This window comes from Argentina silus (assembly GCF_951799395.1).
Source record: "Argentina silus genome assembly, chromosome: 14".
NCBI classification, from domain to species: domain Eukaryota; kingdom Metazoa; phylum Chordata; class Actinopteri; order Argentiniformes; family Argentinidae; genus Argentina; species Argentina silus.
Genome location: NC_139668.1, coordinates 1,419,088 through 1,434,663, shown reverse-complemented (window position 1 = coordinate 1,434,663; position 15,576 = coordinate 1,419,088). Strand labels below are relative to the sequence as shown.

The following is a 15,576-nucleotide window of genomic DNA, read 5'->3' as shown; positions in this document are numbered from 1 at the left end:
TGAGGGTCTAACCCGTCTGACGGAGGGCTGGTCCGGGGCTCTTGTATAGGGTAAATTACCGGGAGACAAGGCAGAGTGGCCACAGAGATCGATTTAAGAGTTATCTCAATAAAACAAGCAAAAAAAGTAATCAGGCAGAACGGCATCCGAGCTCTGACCCCTGAGCCATAGTAGCTGTGGTCTATGTGCTCTCTGAAGGGGGCCAAGCTAGCCAAGCATTCACGTACAGAGACCAAGGACACAGGCAGACGACTGAGGTGGATCCAATCATAGCTTAAGTGTGATGAGTTACATTAAGATCCTGATTTCAAAACAGTTAGCATCAGTTAAAAGGCTGCAACCGATGATTTTTGAACTGAATAAAACACAACAAATGAATGTATTTTCATTTGAACTTTATCTTAAGATGCTATACTTTGTTAATCTGTACTGTTCTAAAATGATTGATTGACCCAAGTACAACAGATGTAAAGTACACTGGTGCAAACACTCCTCATTCAGATAACATTTCTTTTCACATAATTCTCTCTGATGTACAACAACCTCACAACTTCTCTACTGTGACCTCCTCCCATACAGCCAAGAACCTTGGAGTGATCCTTGACAACCACTTATCCTGTGTGGCGAACATCACAACGACAGCACGCTCCTACATTTACATTTATGGCATTTAGCAGACGCCTTTATCCAATGCTGCCGCTCGTCTGGTGTTCAATCTCCCCAAATTCTCCCATGTCACGCCCCTCCTCCGCACCCTCCACTGGCTCCCGGTAGCAGCTCACATCAGATTCAAGACCCTGGTGCTTGCCTACCGGGCGGCAAAGGGAACAACTCCTCCCTACTTGCAAGCAATAGTTAGCCCCCAAAGCACGATCACTCCGCTCTTCCACCTCGGCTGCCCGCCTGGCACCGCTGCCTCTACGTTGATGCAGCGGCTGCGCCACTTGGTCAAGGCTTTTCACTGTCCTGGCGCCCCGCTGGGGAATGAGCTTCCCACTACTGTCAGGACTTCCCGATTTTCCGCCGTGGATTGAAAACCCATCTCTTCAGGCTACATCTTAACAGTCCGTCCTAAATACCTCTTCACCCCCACTACCCCCCCTGTACTAACCCTAACCCCAAACCTTGAGACCTCTTCACCCCCACTTCCCCCCTGTACAAGTTCTCTCCTGTTAATAAAAAAATAATAATAAAAGGCTTCTGGCATTACGACTGCCAATGGCCCCTGGTGTGAGCATTGATTACTTTGTCTTATGATGACTGTTGGATAGATGATTCACTTACTTAAACAAATGTATTTGTTGTAAGTCGCTTTGGATAAAGGCGTCTGCTAAATGCCATAAATGTAAATGAAAATCTATAATTTCTGTGTTTTAAAAATAGTACAGTATCTGCCAAAAAAGTACAAATCATGTCTTATTTATTCTTAAACATGACTTATCAGCTCATATGCTGCTACACTGTTCATACTGTAACTATTTATTCTGCTATAATGCAACTGTTACTCATATACTGCTATACTGCACTGCTATATTATACTGCACTACTACTGATCATATATTGCACTACCTGTAAATACTGTTCATTGCACTTTCTGCTATTTTGCACTTCTGGTTAGACGCTAACTGCATTTCGTTGTCTCTGTACTTGTACTCTGCACAATGACAATAAAGTTGAATCTAATCTAATCTAATCTAATCTAAAACATTTTCTCACATCAACTTCAAATGTAATCTTAATACATATCCTGTCCACCAGTTTACAGACTGAAATGCAGGATATCTGGTCTGGTGTGTTTGAGGGTCACATTTCTTGGCAGGTGCTGTCATTCTGTTTTCAAAACAAGGTTGACATTTCCAAATGATCAATTTCTACCTCTCTTATCAGATTGTTCAGGTTGTTTTTTACCTTAAACATGAACAATACGTATTACCTTGACAACTACTGTATACAAATATTTCTAGTAAATTGAATACTCCCTGGCTTGAATAAATATGACCAGATACCTTCAATCATATACTGTAGCTATATTTCAGTCACATTGACTTCCCATGTGTAACTTAGTTGAGATGGTAAAACTCACTCCTCAAGTTCACTCCACCACTCCGTGGTGTCGAATTGCTAGCTTTTCGATAGCGTAGTGTGTTTACATCGGGTATTTGAGGAGACGGTCACGTGTGTTGGCAAGCCAAGGGGTTGCAAATTGAATTGCAGGGCTACTGTTTGCAACAACTTGACGTCTGTTTCATATGCAATAGCAAATGGTGAAAATAACAATGAATTCACAGGTTGACTGGCGGGGCCTCACCCCGATATCGTCCTCATGCCTGTACTGCTTCCATGCTCTGCCCAGGTCACTGAACAGCAGCATGTAGCTGGTGACCCAGTCAGAGCTCCCCGAGCGGCCCTGAGTGGCGATGGCAGTGACCTCCACCTTCTCTTGTAGGTCCACCTGGAGCCACCTCTGTCTATCTGACCGTCTGGGCGCCCAGCCTCCCTCTCCTGGAGCAGGAACAGACAGAGTTAGAACCCACACAAACAAATCCCTCACCAACATTAAATGCGGTGTACAGTGTGCTGGTAGTGAATTTGGGGAGGTGTGACTAAGGAGAGGATTGTGTTTGTGATATGCTGTTGAATCCAAGAATAATAGTCTGAACCTTCATTGATTTACAACAGAACGACAAGAACTGTGGTTAGAAAAGAATGATTAAGAATGAATGACAAAACATCTTATTGTCACTCATTATCCTGTTCAAATAATGTGCGGTTCTGTGGAAAGTTTAATTGACGACATCATTTCTTTACTTACCTTCTCTTCTGTTTAGCTTAGCGATGTGAGGCGACTGACTGTTGGACGATGGTGATGAGTTGTTGAAGGATGACTGAGGCAAAACTGCTAGTAATGGTCCATTGCAATAATCTTAAAGAGGAGTGGATGATCGTCACCATTTCATTTTTACAATACTTAGACAAAAAAGTGTTTGAAACAATGCAATTAATTTGTAATGAAGCAAAATGACAGCATATCACACAGATCCAGAATGAATCCTGCAGGATCACTTGACTTGTATACATTGACCATAGAAAGAAAACGAGAGGAACATGGAAGGGGTAAAAAAGCCTCTAAGACCCCTGCCAGGCAACTGACTGACTAATTCAGGAAAGACAGGGCTCATAGGATCAAATGCAGAGAATCTGCTTGGTAACAATCCCCAAAAATCGTCTAACAAAAATGTCTGCCAGCACTGGGAGAGAAAGTCAACTGAGCAAATGATGTCTCAGAGATACAAACCCAATAAATGCAACTACAGAGGAAGATCCTAGGTTGTGTGTGCGAGAAAGAGGGTGTCATGCCCTCCACTTCCACCTAGTCGGTGTCAGTCTCTCTCCCTCTTCCCAGCCTGGGTGTTTTGTGTGGGCGTGGCTGCCGATAGTTAACATCATCTTCTACACACCTGCGACTCGTCTCCTCATCACCCTTCATACTCTGGTTTTCCATTCATTCCCCACCAGTTCGTTTTAGTGCTTACCCCTATACGTCCCAGCAATTCCACGCCTGTTGTCTTTCCTGGTTTTTGACTCCGTGTGTTTTTTGAACTGTGTTTTTGCCTAACCCCTGCCGGATTATCTACTTTTCTTAGGACTGCCTTTTTGTGCTTCGACCTCCACCTGAAAACCCTCTATCGGAATATCTGGACTACCTTCATGTGTACCGACCGCCGCCTGATCTACTCGTCTGCCTCCCCTGCCTGCCCAGCCCTCCTGCCCTGTCTTCTCTGCCTGCCCTGCCCACCTGCCTACCCAGTCACCCCGTTACCCTTTCCCTGTTTTGTTCCTTATTAAATATCTATATTATTTTATACCTGTGTCCCAACTCTGTGTGCTGCACTTGGGTTCACTAGTTCTGATACTTGACAGAGGGGGAGATAGGCGGTGTGTGTGGTATGTGTGAGAGAGGAGGAGGGAGAGAGAATGCATGTATGTGAGAAAGAAGGGGAGTGTGTGTGAGAAACAAGAGGAGAGGAGACAACTACATGTTTTCATATATATCATGTGAAAAGTGTAAAAAGGTCTCCCACTTGTGTTAATTCAGAGGACAATACCTCCCTTATACCTTGGAACTGTTCACATGGTATCTTGGGTAAAATTATGGTATTGTGACAACACTAATAGGTAAAGCTCAGTTTTGAAGGTGTAAGGGCAGTGTGCAATATACAGTATATACAATGCCCTGCATTTTCTTCTTTTAGCTCTACACTCCAAATGTTTGGATTTGAAATGAAACAATTAAGATGAGATTAACGTATAGATTGTCATCTTTTATCTAAGGGTATATTTGTACATGTTGGTTTCAACATTCAGAAATTACAACATTTTTTATACATAGTCCTCCTATTTCAGGGCACAAAAAGTAATGGGACAGATTCATATAATGTCCAAATTAAGCACTCAACTTCAGTATTTGGTCGACAATCCTTTGCATGCAATAACTGCCTGAAGTCTGCAACCCATTGACTCCACCAGACACTGGGTGTCTTCTCTGTTGATGCTCTGTCAGGACTGTACTGCAGCACTCTTCAGTTGTTGTTTGTTTTTGCTTAAAATCTTATCATCAGGAAATAAAATGCATGTTCAATTGAATTTAAATCTGAAGGCCTTGAAAACCTCCCTAGTTGCTATGGCAGCATGTTTTGGGCCATTGTGTTGTATGATGAAGCGCCATCCAATGAATTTGTAAGTATTTGTTTGTACTTGAATAGACAGGATGTTTTTGTACACTTCAGAATACATTCTCTGCCCTCAGCAGTTACATCATCAAAAAAGAGAGGTTAGCCAGTTTTTGTGGCAGCTATACAAGCCCAAACCATAACACCCCCTCCACCATGTTTCACAGATGAGGTGGTATGCTGACAGACACTAAAGACAGACTCTGAAGGCAAACACAAAGCCTACAATCAATACTAGACAATAACAACTCTCTTATGCCTGTACACATGATGTAAAGGAACACATCTGACTAACCAGAAACACATGTCAAGCCAATTGTCCCATTACTGTCGGTGCCCTGAAATAGGTATATATGTATGTTTATATGTATATATAAATATGTATACAAAGTGTTGCCATTTCTAAATGGTGAAACCAATACAGTGCCCTCCATAAGTATTGGAAAGAGGAAACATTTTGTCTTACATTTTAGCTCTATACTCAACAGTTTGGATTTTAAATTAAACAATTACTATGAGTAGAGATTCTCTCCTTTCATTAATGTTTTCTTTTTTCAGATTGGTTTACATTTCCCTTGTTTACATAGCCCTCTTATTTCAGAGCACCAAAAGTATTGGAAAATTGTCTTGACAGGTGTTTCTGGTTAGTTAGGTGTGTTCTGTCATTATTTTATGCCTATAATCAGATAAAAAAAAACACAAAACTTTCAAATTAACAGCTGTCATGAATGTATCATGGTTTATCAGTAGGCTAATTGACAGTGAGATTTGAGAATGTTAATAAATTATTTGCACCTGAAATATCAAATCCATATAAATATGAACATGAACATAAAGTGAAACAATAGTTAGTCTTGAAGAAAGAAAACCTGTGTTGTTGAGATATATATTTTATGTCAAACTGAAAATGTTGTTTTGTTGCTGTTTTTCTTAATTCATCTATTTTTTATTTTAGTTGAAAATAACCAAATCCACGCTAACCACGCTTACGACAAAACACCGTCCACTGGTGATGGAAAAGACAGACAATGTCTCAAAAACCGAGCTCCAAAACTCATCAAAGTGGACTGCCTACAGTATATTGTCACAAATGCTGACTTTTTGTAATCAATGCAATTATTTCGTCTTCACACTCGTTGGAGAGGATCAGCCTCAGCAAGGCACTGCGCAGATCCGATATTGATCACATCATCGGTGGTCATTTCTTATGGCAGGTAATTTGTACATCAGTTATTCTGCATAGCCCTTTGTTCAAACCGACCCTCTCAAACGTGGAGACTGCCTTTATGACAGCTTCAACACCTGTCAACTTGATGTCCACCCAAACATATTCTATAACATATCAATAAAACGAATTTAGGGTTAAGAGAATACCTCACTGAGATTAATCTTCACCAAGTGCATTTCTAAACTCTTTCATTAAATGTCCAACTTCAAACCATGTCTATGATTGTTACCTGTGCAGGTAACTCTGTTTTATTTCCAATCATTCCATACACAACCAGGAATGAAGAGGCAATCGGGAGTTTTGTGAAACATAAAACAAGCGCTATATCTGACTGCGTCCAAATGTGGATATTAAACAATCATGCTTAGCCTGCCCCATATGAAAAACCTATTGGCCAAATATGATCATACTTTTTCAAAGATAAAGAAAAAAGTAACAAGACAATGATAGAATAAAATCTCTAATTTACTCACAAGTATTTGCTGCTCGCGTAGTACACATGTACAAAATAATATTGAATGCACAGAACCACGAGACGCTATTCGTTCTCATCTTCGCAAATATGGCAGGCATATCCAAGTCCCGTTACAATATCCGTGATGTCAAGAAAATAGCTCCAAAGCTTTGTTGTGGCCGCTCTGTATGTGTGTGTGGTCTCCAGCAACTATCCCTCGAACCACATTGGTGAAAGCCATGTGATTACATCGTTGAGACACTCCCACAAACATTCCCTTGAAGACGTTATTGAAGTTGAAGTTATTTCCAGAGCAGCACAATCAACATCTGATTGACACATTCAATATTTCCATCATACCATTTTGAAGATGAGCCTATGTCTGGTTTATGGGTTCAAACTCACCTCGAGGTGAATTTATTTCATGATGTAATGTTCTGTCATGTATCTGAATTTTTAGCATCTCCTCTGATCAGACAGAGAATAGGCACCATGGACAGCTCCGCATACTGGATCCCGACATGTTCATATTGAAAGCATCCCACCATATTGTTATGTTCTTTTGATTGACGTACATTTCCATAATGGCATCGAAAACTTTCAAAACCATGGGATCATATTGGGCAGATTGGCAGATTAATCCGTTCATGATGCGACGTTTAAACGCTACTTGCTGGTGATGTCTCACGTAATTCCGGAAACTTTAAATTCGTGCACAGATTTTGAGCTAATAATTAATATTTTTGCTAGGAGTATAATTGTATTGATTATTGATTGTCCGTCAGATACTAAGTTACCAACTAGTGCTTTTTGTAGGGTGATTTTTAGATTAATATTGTATTTTGCCAACCATTCTGAAGGCAATACTAAAACAGATTGCTTCGATTTCCTCCCTACAAAATCTGCATAGTGGTGATTGTTCAATGCCCCATATGGTGAACATTCTTTTGGTTGCAATAATGTTATAGGGCAATTTAAATTGAAAAAAGGAAGTGACGAGTCAATTGTTTTATGTATTGATTCATAAACCTGATGCCATGGGATAGGAACGTCAAATATCTGTTCCCAGTATTCTTGTATCCTGTGGTGCAGCGATTAGTGATTTTGACATTAAATACAAACTGGTATACTGATCTATTTATACTAATCTTTTTCAGCTAAATCCTTCTCCTTTTCCAATGTTCCTCTTCCAATTCTGTGGAAAGGCTGCAATCAGTTGATTACAATTTTGGATTGAGCATACAGTCCCATATTCTTTTAAAAGTTGTTTATGTGACATAATATTTCCATCCTTCATAATATCATTGATGAAAATTATTCCATCATGAATTTTTTTCTTCCATCAACGTTGTTTTATTTCCAATCAGTATATTTGAGTTTAATCACTCCCTGCTCCACTGACACAACACATTTGGTCTGCTTTATTCACCAGTGTCTGTGGGCCATGCCATTTCTCATTTCAAATCCATCACCACATTAGTGTCTCATAACAACTCAAAACATACCTGTCCAAGATGCAGAGACCTCACTTCAGAATGTGAATAGAGCTGAATCTAAACTAAGTATCCCTGCATGAATCTCTTTTGCTGCCGCAAATGTTGTTCAGCTGCTGGCAGAACCTCTACTTGGCTTCCTTTACCAAGTCATCCATGACTGTTCTATGACTATTACACAAATGAATGTTGATAACTAATTTCTCTGCTATCCTCTGTGGAATGCTCTCTCTCACTCTAGTATCAGCACATGACAAGCATTTTCCAAAACCATCTTTTCGAAAGGTCAATGTTTAATGAAAATGTTATGGAAGCAGACTGAATCCTGGTTTTCACAGAGATTTGGCTTGACCCATTGATACCCTACTCGGCCATTCAACCTAAGGGATTTTACATTAATCGTCTGGATTGAACAAAGGACTCGGGGAAGAACCGAGGGGGAAGGGTATGTTGTTAAATGCCAACCCTTTTATCTACCTCAGTCATGATCATTACAGCAGTGTACATTCCACCTCAGGCCGACACCACTCTGGCACTGAAAGAACTGTATGAGGAATTAACAGGCACAAAACTTCTCACTCAGAGGCCGATGCATTCATTGTTGCTGCTGATTTCAATAGAGCCAACCTGAGGAAAGTACCACTAGCACAAGCCCAACACAAGCCTTGAACACACTGGATCATATTTACACAAATTTCTTGGATTGATATAAGCGCCCCCCCCCTTCGGCAAATCATTAGACCATGCCTCTATCCTGTTCTTGCCTGCCTACAGGCAGAGGCTAAACCAGGAAGTGCCAGTGACAAGATCTATCCAACACTGGTCTGAGCAATTGGAATACATGCTCCAACATTGTTTTGATTGATGTCTTCTGGGTCACCTCGGACAATGACAATTGATGTATACACACTCAGTCACAGGTTTCATCACATAGTGCATAACGTTGTTCCCAGGATTACTATCCCAGGATGTACCTATCAGATGATTTTATATCTTTGCTTTGGATAATGGTGAGTGGGCCAGGAGGAAGTAAAAAATGAAATAGAGGAGCAACGTGACTTCTTCCACTCCAAAAGAGTTTATAAAGCGCATATCTAAGCTACCAAAATCAAAGTAGATCACCAATGATGTTTCAGTTGATCACGACTCAGAATATTTGGGGCGAGTTGATCATGCTAAACACAGACTGGATTGGAGCTAACATGCCGGTTTGAATATCTAATGAAAACCCACACCAGCTTTATTAATTGTAAGTCACAGTGTTCTACTACTGGTCAGCTTGCTATCTAACTTGTTATTTAGTCTGATGAATGTAGTTGGATGTTTATTCCTGGACATCACGACTTTGGGTCACGTCAGCTCTAACCTGGCTCTGACGCATCTTTCATTTAGAACAGGGGACAGAACACTGGTTCACAAACCCTTGAAAATGAATCATTTCCCTTTTCCTTTCATCATATATTTATACAAACATTTCCCAACAAGAAACAAGACCATGGGTAAACGTGACTTCCAAACATTTAACTCTGGGGATATGGATGAGTACAAGAAAACCTTGTGTGGAGGTCTGGAAAAACCTATACGATGTCGCTGCCATGAATTGTTGGCAAAGAGCCAAAATACATTGCTGTTGTTTTTTAGGGCATTTTGAAAGTTTGGATGATTCTGGACTTTAATCCCTTTACTTTATTATGGTGAATACATATATGATACAAGGGCATTATGAATCTCTCTCTTCATTCTCAGGACTATAGATATCTATATCCAGCAGTGGAGGCAGAAATCGGAGGATGGGCTCATTGTTATGCCTGGAAAGGAATAAGGAATGGTTCATTGTAATGCATAGAATGGAATGATGAATGGTATTTGATACCTGGTTTCCAGGTTATGTGCCTGGGATTAAAATGTTAATACAAAGGAACCATGAATCAGCCAAAGTTTCACTTCACTGTTGATGAAGTGGGCATGTAATGACTCGACATGTAACAGATTGCTTAGGCAAAGGACACGGTGGAGACAAGGAGGAGAGGGGAATATGGTGGGTGGGAAGGAGGGAGGGAGGGAGGGAGGGAAGGAGGGACAAAGGGAAAGGGAGAAGGACAAACAATCCATCCACCTCTGGGTGGTGAGGTGGGTGTTTTGTGATGTACATCATGTAAGGTGACATCCTGTATGTTGCATCTTGACAGCCTTGAGAACGAGTGGCAGGGAAAGTGAGCAAGAAAGGGAAGGAAAAAGGGAGGAAAGAGGGGAAAGAGTGAAACCCAGGGAGAGGGGAGACGGAGAGTTTATTTGTGTTCAGTTTCTTTGGGAAACTAGGGAAGAGGTCTGAGTATGTCTTGGCTCTCTCTCCAAACTCTGGGTTAGTGCAGCAGAGGACACACACACACACACACACACACACACACACACACACACACACACACACACTGTTAGGTGTGGTAGTTAGTTGGACCCAAAATGCAGAACATCGTCAATGTTAAAGGATGATTTATTGTGGGTAACCAGGGGGAGCGGGGCTTGGTGAATGGAGCCATCGGTGGAAGGACAGACGGGCGAGGTGCTGTGTGGAGGTCTGTGCATCGGCGGGGAGGCAGACGGCCGAGGCAGACCAGGATTTCCGGGAGGTGTTGATCCTGAGGCACAGGGAACATATAGTTAGCAATGAGCATAAACACTTGGATATCATAGGTAGTGTACTACGTTGCAAGGTGATAGTATTAGTACTACGTAGGTGACTGAATAATCCGGCGAAGACTGGAATGAAGAGCCGGGGTATAAAAGCTGTTGGAGCTTGATGAGTGGATGGAACACAGCTGTGCAGGTAGATAGGCAGCAGGTGTGCCCAGAGGTGCCACGCCCAGACCCATGTCCTCACAGCCAGGAAAACAAACAAGGGACAAACGAGAGACACAGGGAAGGGATAACAGAGGAAACACTGGGAATGGGGGAGGTACAGCCGAAACCATGACACACACAGCATACAAACACTGTACAAACACTGTTTAGTCCATCTCAACAGTCTGACGAGGCCCCCTCCACTCCTCTGTTCATCTCTTTATGTGTATGTCATATCTGTAGTGATATGAAATTATAGAGAAAATATGATATTTTCTGGAAAGCAGAGTTTATCATATAACTACCTGTTCCTACATCATTGTATTGCTATGTTTATGGTTATAGCAGTCTTGTTATCCATAAGGTCCAAGTGTCTCATTAACCACTACCCAAAGATGCTCTACCATCTTGGTTTCCTCAAATGCTCCATCCCATATCCCTCAGCCATAACCCACCCTCTAAGAACTTCATGGAGAACTGGTTCTGTTGGATACTGCACTGTGTAATAATAGAACTTGTACTGTTGGATACTGTAGTAATAGCCGTACTGTCGTGCTGATCTCTTATAGGCTAGTCCAGTCCAGTTCAGTTCAGTAAACCTTTATTGACCCCCAAAGGGATATTTGAGAAATTCAAATTACAATACAGAAAACAAAAACAAAAAAAAATACAAGGTCAAAAAGTCAGTGAAGACAGGGCAGGTTAACACATTTTAGCATGAGCAGCAGCTATGGCCTTGGGGATGAAAGAGCCTTGAGCTGTAGCAGTCTTAAAGTATGGGTATATCAGCGCCCCAAAGGTAGCAGTTCTATCTCAGAGTACAGAGGGTGAGACCTGTCAGCCAGAACAGAGGGCTGGTGAACTCTGTGATGCTGCTGCAGATGTTGATCACCCTTTGCAACTCAGTTTTCCAATATTAAGGTTGGAGAACCAGCAATTAAATTGATGTAATTTAAAATCTATTTTGCCTCACCCTGACCCTCACTACATTTATTACAGTAATCTACCCACATCAAGAGCAATTTACAGGGGCAGACATGCATTAAAACATTTTTAGAAGTGAATTCTGACCCAGAACCCTGTGACAGCATGTATGATGATGTCACCAACAATCATTATGACATCCCCTGCCTTATAGTCCTTTCGTCATGAACATTCCAGAATGTAACTTTGATATAACCTCACAGACATCAACAGCTTCAGAGAAGACTTTTAGAGAAATCCAGAGAAATATATATACCTTTACCATCACTGAAATTGAACTCATGTAAAATGTCCTGGTGCCTCATTTATAATGATCTGTTATAAATACAGTCTCCTGCATAAGTAATGGGTCATTGATGCATTTTTCTTCTTTTGGCTCTAGAGGGTGATTCTCACGAAACCACTTGAAGTCATGTCTGTAATAAATTGATCCAAATATTCACTGAGTATGTCAAATAATTCATTTTAATATTAAAGCACACAATGTTTACTATATTGTTCATTTAGTTGTTTTTAACTTTGCTAAAACTAGGCTACTACATTCATGATTAGCACGCTAACTAGAGGTGTGCTTTGCAACTGAAAAATTAATACTTAAGTCTAGGGAAATACATAAGTGGGATAGAACCATTTTCAAGAAATTACATGACAAGTAATCACTTAAGTAAATCCTTAGGTTATTTATTTGTAACTCACTTAAATATAAGGGAAAGCTAAAGGATTTATATATATATATATGAAGATCTACAATGGCAGAAGGGGAGAATGCTGCTACAAGAGCTAGGTGCAGAAACCTCAACCTCAACTTCGACAAGACTGAGCTGCTCTTCCTCCCAGGGAAAGCCTGCCCTCTCCAAGACTTCTCCATCACAGTAGAGAACTCTACTGTGACCTCCTCCCATACAGCCAAGAACCTTGGGGTGATCCTTGACTTGATTGGGGAACCATATGCCCTCTTTCTACGTTATGCCAAATTCTGTGAATAATTTGAAAAGCCTTACAATATCCGTCATCCCCCCCTTTGACACATGATCTTCTCCATGTGAGAACACTTCATAAAATATAAAATAAACAATAAACAGATTATCATTTGGGCCAACCCAAACCAAAAAAAAGAACAGGTGTTTTTTAGTAATTATCTTATGTATTTTAGTGATTGCATCTATTCTGTTTGTACTCAGGCTTTTGCCCTCCCGGGTGAGCTTATGGGAAAAAACAAAAAACAACAACTCCTTTTACAAACAGTGATCTCTGCAAGCTTGCCTTGTGGCTCTGTTCTGCCAAATATTTTAACAGAGTCACTGTGTTCTTCTGACAGGTTTATTTGTCAGTTGAACAGATCAGAAGATCATCAACATATTGGATCAGGGTGCTACCCCCTTTCAACACTAAATTTTTACTAAATAGATACTAAAGTTATCTCTTATAGCTGCCCCTCTAGACCATGTATATACTGTATATATATATTATATTATATTGTATTATATCATGACTTATGACTTATCCTTAAAGCAAAATGCGAACCAGAACTAGGAATCTTTATGTACAGGAATACTGAAGAACGCATTAGCTGGGTCGACCACTGAGAAATATGTAGCATTACTGGGTATATGTGTAATTAGTATATGGATCCAGAACAATAGGGGCGCGTGCTTGGACTGCTTCATTAACCTTTTTAAGATCCAGAACAAAGCGAGGCCAGGTTTGTGGTTGGCCTTCCTGTTTGGCCTTTTTTATGGGGAAGATGAGAGTATAACAAAAGACTGTCAGGACATGGAACAATAATACCTTTTTCCAATAACGCATCAAAAACTGGTGTAATACCATCTACGGCTTCCTGTCTCAGGGGATACTGCGCCTGTCTCGGTCTGTGAAGCCTCTTGGGTACAACAACCAGCGCCTGCACATTCTTTGTAAGACCAACGTCATATCTTGTGCTGCGCTCAGAGAGCAGGCGGTACTCCTGATAATCGACTGTTATCTGCAGTCATTACAGTTCCCACAAACTGAGCAAAGTTATTTTGCTCTGGGATAAGGCGTATACTTCGTATTCCTACGAACGTACACTCAAAACGGCTACAGTAAGCCCTTGCTGTCGGCGAGTACTCATCCCCTCCCTCATATGAGACCCAGTCTCTTACTTGGTTGCAAGATGATACCCTACATCCTGCCCCTGTTACAGCTTAGCAAGAGATATATGGGGGTCTGACCCGCGTATCTCACAAAACCTGAGTACTTCCTTTGTACTCCTTACAGACATAGCACAATATCCCTGGTCACTCCAATAAAGCCACTATCCTGACAATAAATCACTCTTCTCTCTGAACCAAACTTTTTCAAAACTCTCATCCTGACTTTCGGAGACCTTAGCTCTACAATGAAAATTATCTCAAACTCTTGGCTCACTTCTGCCAACAATCTCTGTGCAATTGATCTCAGCCCGGAGATGGGCAAGTTCCATCCGTAAAAATAATTTAGCGGTGCATTACCCAACAACATATTTTGATTGGTTTTATCTCACCGGGTAATGCCGTTGATGGGACCTCTCCCGCCTCCTCTGACCGACCATAGCCCTCTTCGTGCCCCTCGGACTGTTGACAGTAATTCCGTGTTTTTTAGCTCTGTTTCTCTCCTTCTTATCAGCCTGCAGTGCTGTCAGGGATCTGTATGGCGGTGGGGGGACAGAAGAGCAGTCGAGGCCGACATCAACCTGTTCAGACAATAAAACTATAGGACACTGGTTAGACCTTAACCTACCTAACTTGCAGTTACTTTCCTGATTCAACTGTGCATTTATCTTCTTGATTCAACTTGCTTTACCTGTCTTTGGCTAAAACTCCTGTTCAATGGAAAACCCTAATCTCCCACATAGGCAATTGTCCATTGACCATATTTTTCAATTATTATCCCTCTGTGCTCAAAGGCAGCGGTTCGCCTTACTGGCCGCTTTCCCCATCATCAAATTAGTATAGCAACTAATTAAGGGATTTTAGAAAGGTTTTTGTCGTCAACGACAATAGTTGAGTTCCTTACCTTTTATTCAAGTGTCTCCACACCGGTCTTTTACGCGTTTCATGCAAATTCTAACTATTAGGTATACCAAAAAAATGTGTGTCCTCCACACGTTGAGTGTCCCTGACACTTCTTCTCGATTAATGTGTTCTACCCGGTTTTCGTGACTACTGCACAACCAACAATCATTAATTAGCCCGTCGGCCCTCAGCAAGAATTTGATCTAGATTAAAAAAACTGTGTGTCTTCCACACAAGTGTCCCTGACACTTACCTATGCCAAATAGGATTTTACAACTGCAGACCTATTACCAAAATAGGATTTTCAACAGTACACTCATACCAAATAGGATTTTACAACTACAGACCTATTACCAAAATAGGATTTTCAACAGTACACCTATACCAAATAAGATTTTACAACTGAAGGCCTGTTACCAAAACACTGAAGATGTTATAACAGCGACCCAGCACCCAGCTGGAGTTTTTGCTAGCACCCAGTCCTACCCGAGAGCTGGGATTGTTAATTCACAAATATTGTGGACTCACCTCTTCCGAGTTCAATGTCTTTTTGGAATCGCCGTACCTGAGAACTCCGTCCCTCTCCTTTCAGGCGCCTTTCTCTCAACCTTTGCGTTCTGAACTTTCAAAGGGAGAATTTCGGCTCCAGGAATATATCCTGTCCGTATACGAGTTTTGACCTTCTTGGCAGAGAGACGATGAACTCAGGGCAGGCAAACCCCCAAATTGTGGTGGATGTCTAGGATTTACCAATCTGTACTTCAGCTCTTCAGAGGTGAGAGGACTGTAATAAGTCCTGAGTAGCCACAATATTCGG

At 41.3% G+C, this 15,576-nt stretch overlaps 1 protein-coding gene across 1 annotated transcript in view; it reads right to left on the bottom strand.

The window, feature by feature from the left end:
- Positions 1-10,775, bottom strand: part of LOC310815258 (contactin-associated protein-like 5) — a gene marked incomplete at both ends in the record, with an annotated part of 53,701 nt that extends 42,926 nt beyond the window's left edge. The window contains 4 exons of the mRNA XM_083684995.1: positions 2,309-2,502; positions 2,813-2,923; positions 10,411-10,541; positions 10,636-10,775. Of these exons, the coding sequence (XP_083541121.1) occupies positions 2,309-2,502; positions 2,813-2,923; positions 10,411-10,541; positions 10,636-10,775 (576 nt within the window). The remainder of the gene's footprint in view (positions 1-2,308; positions 2,503-2,812; positions 2,924-10,410; positions 10,542-10,635) is intronic.
- Positions 10,776-15,576: the final 4,801 nt, after the last annotated feature.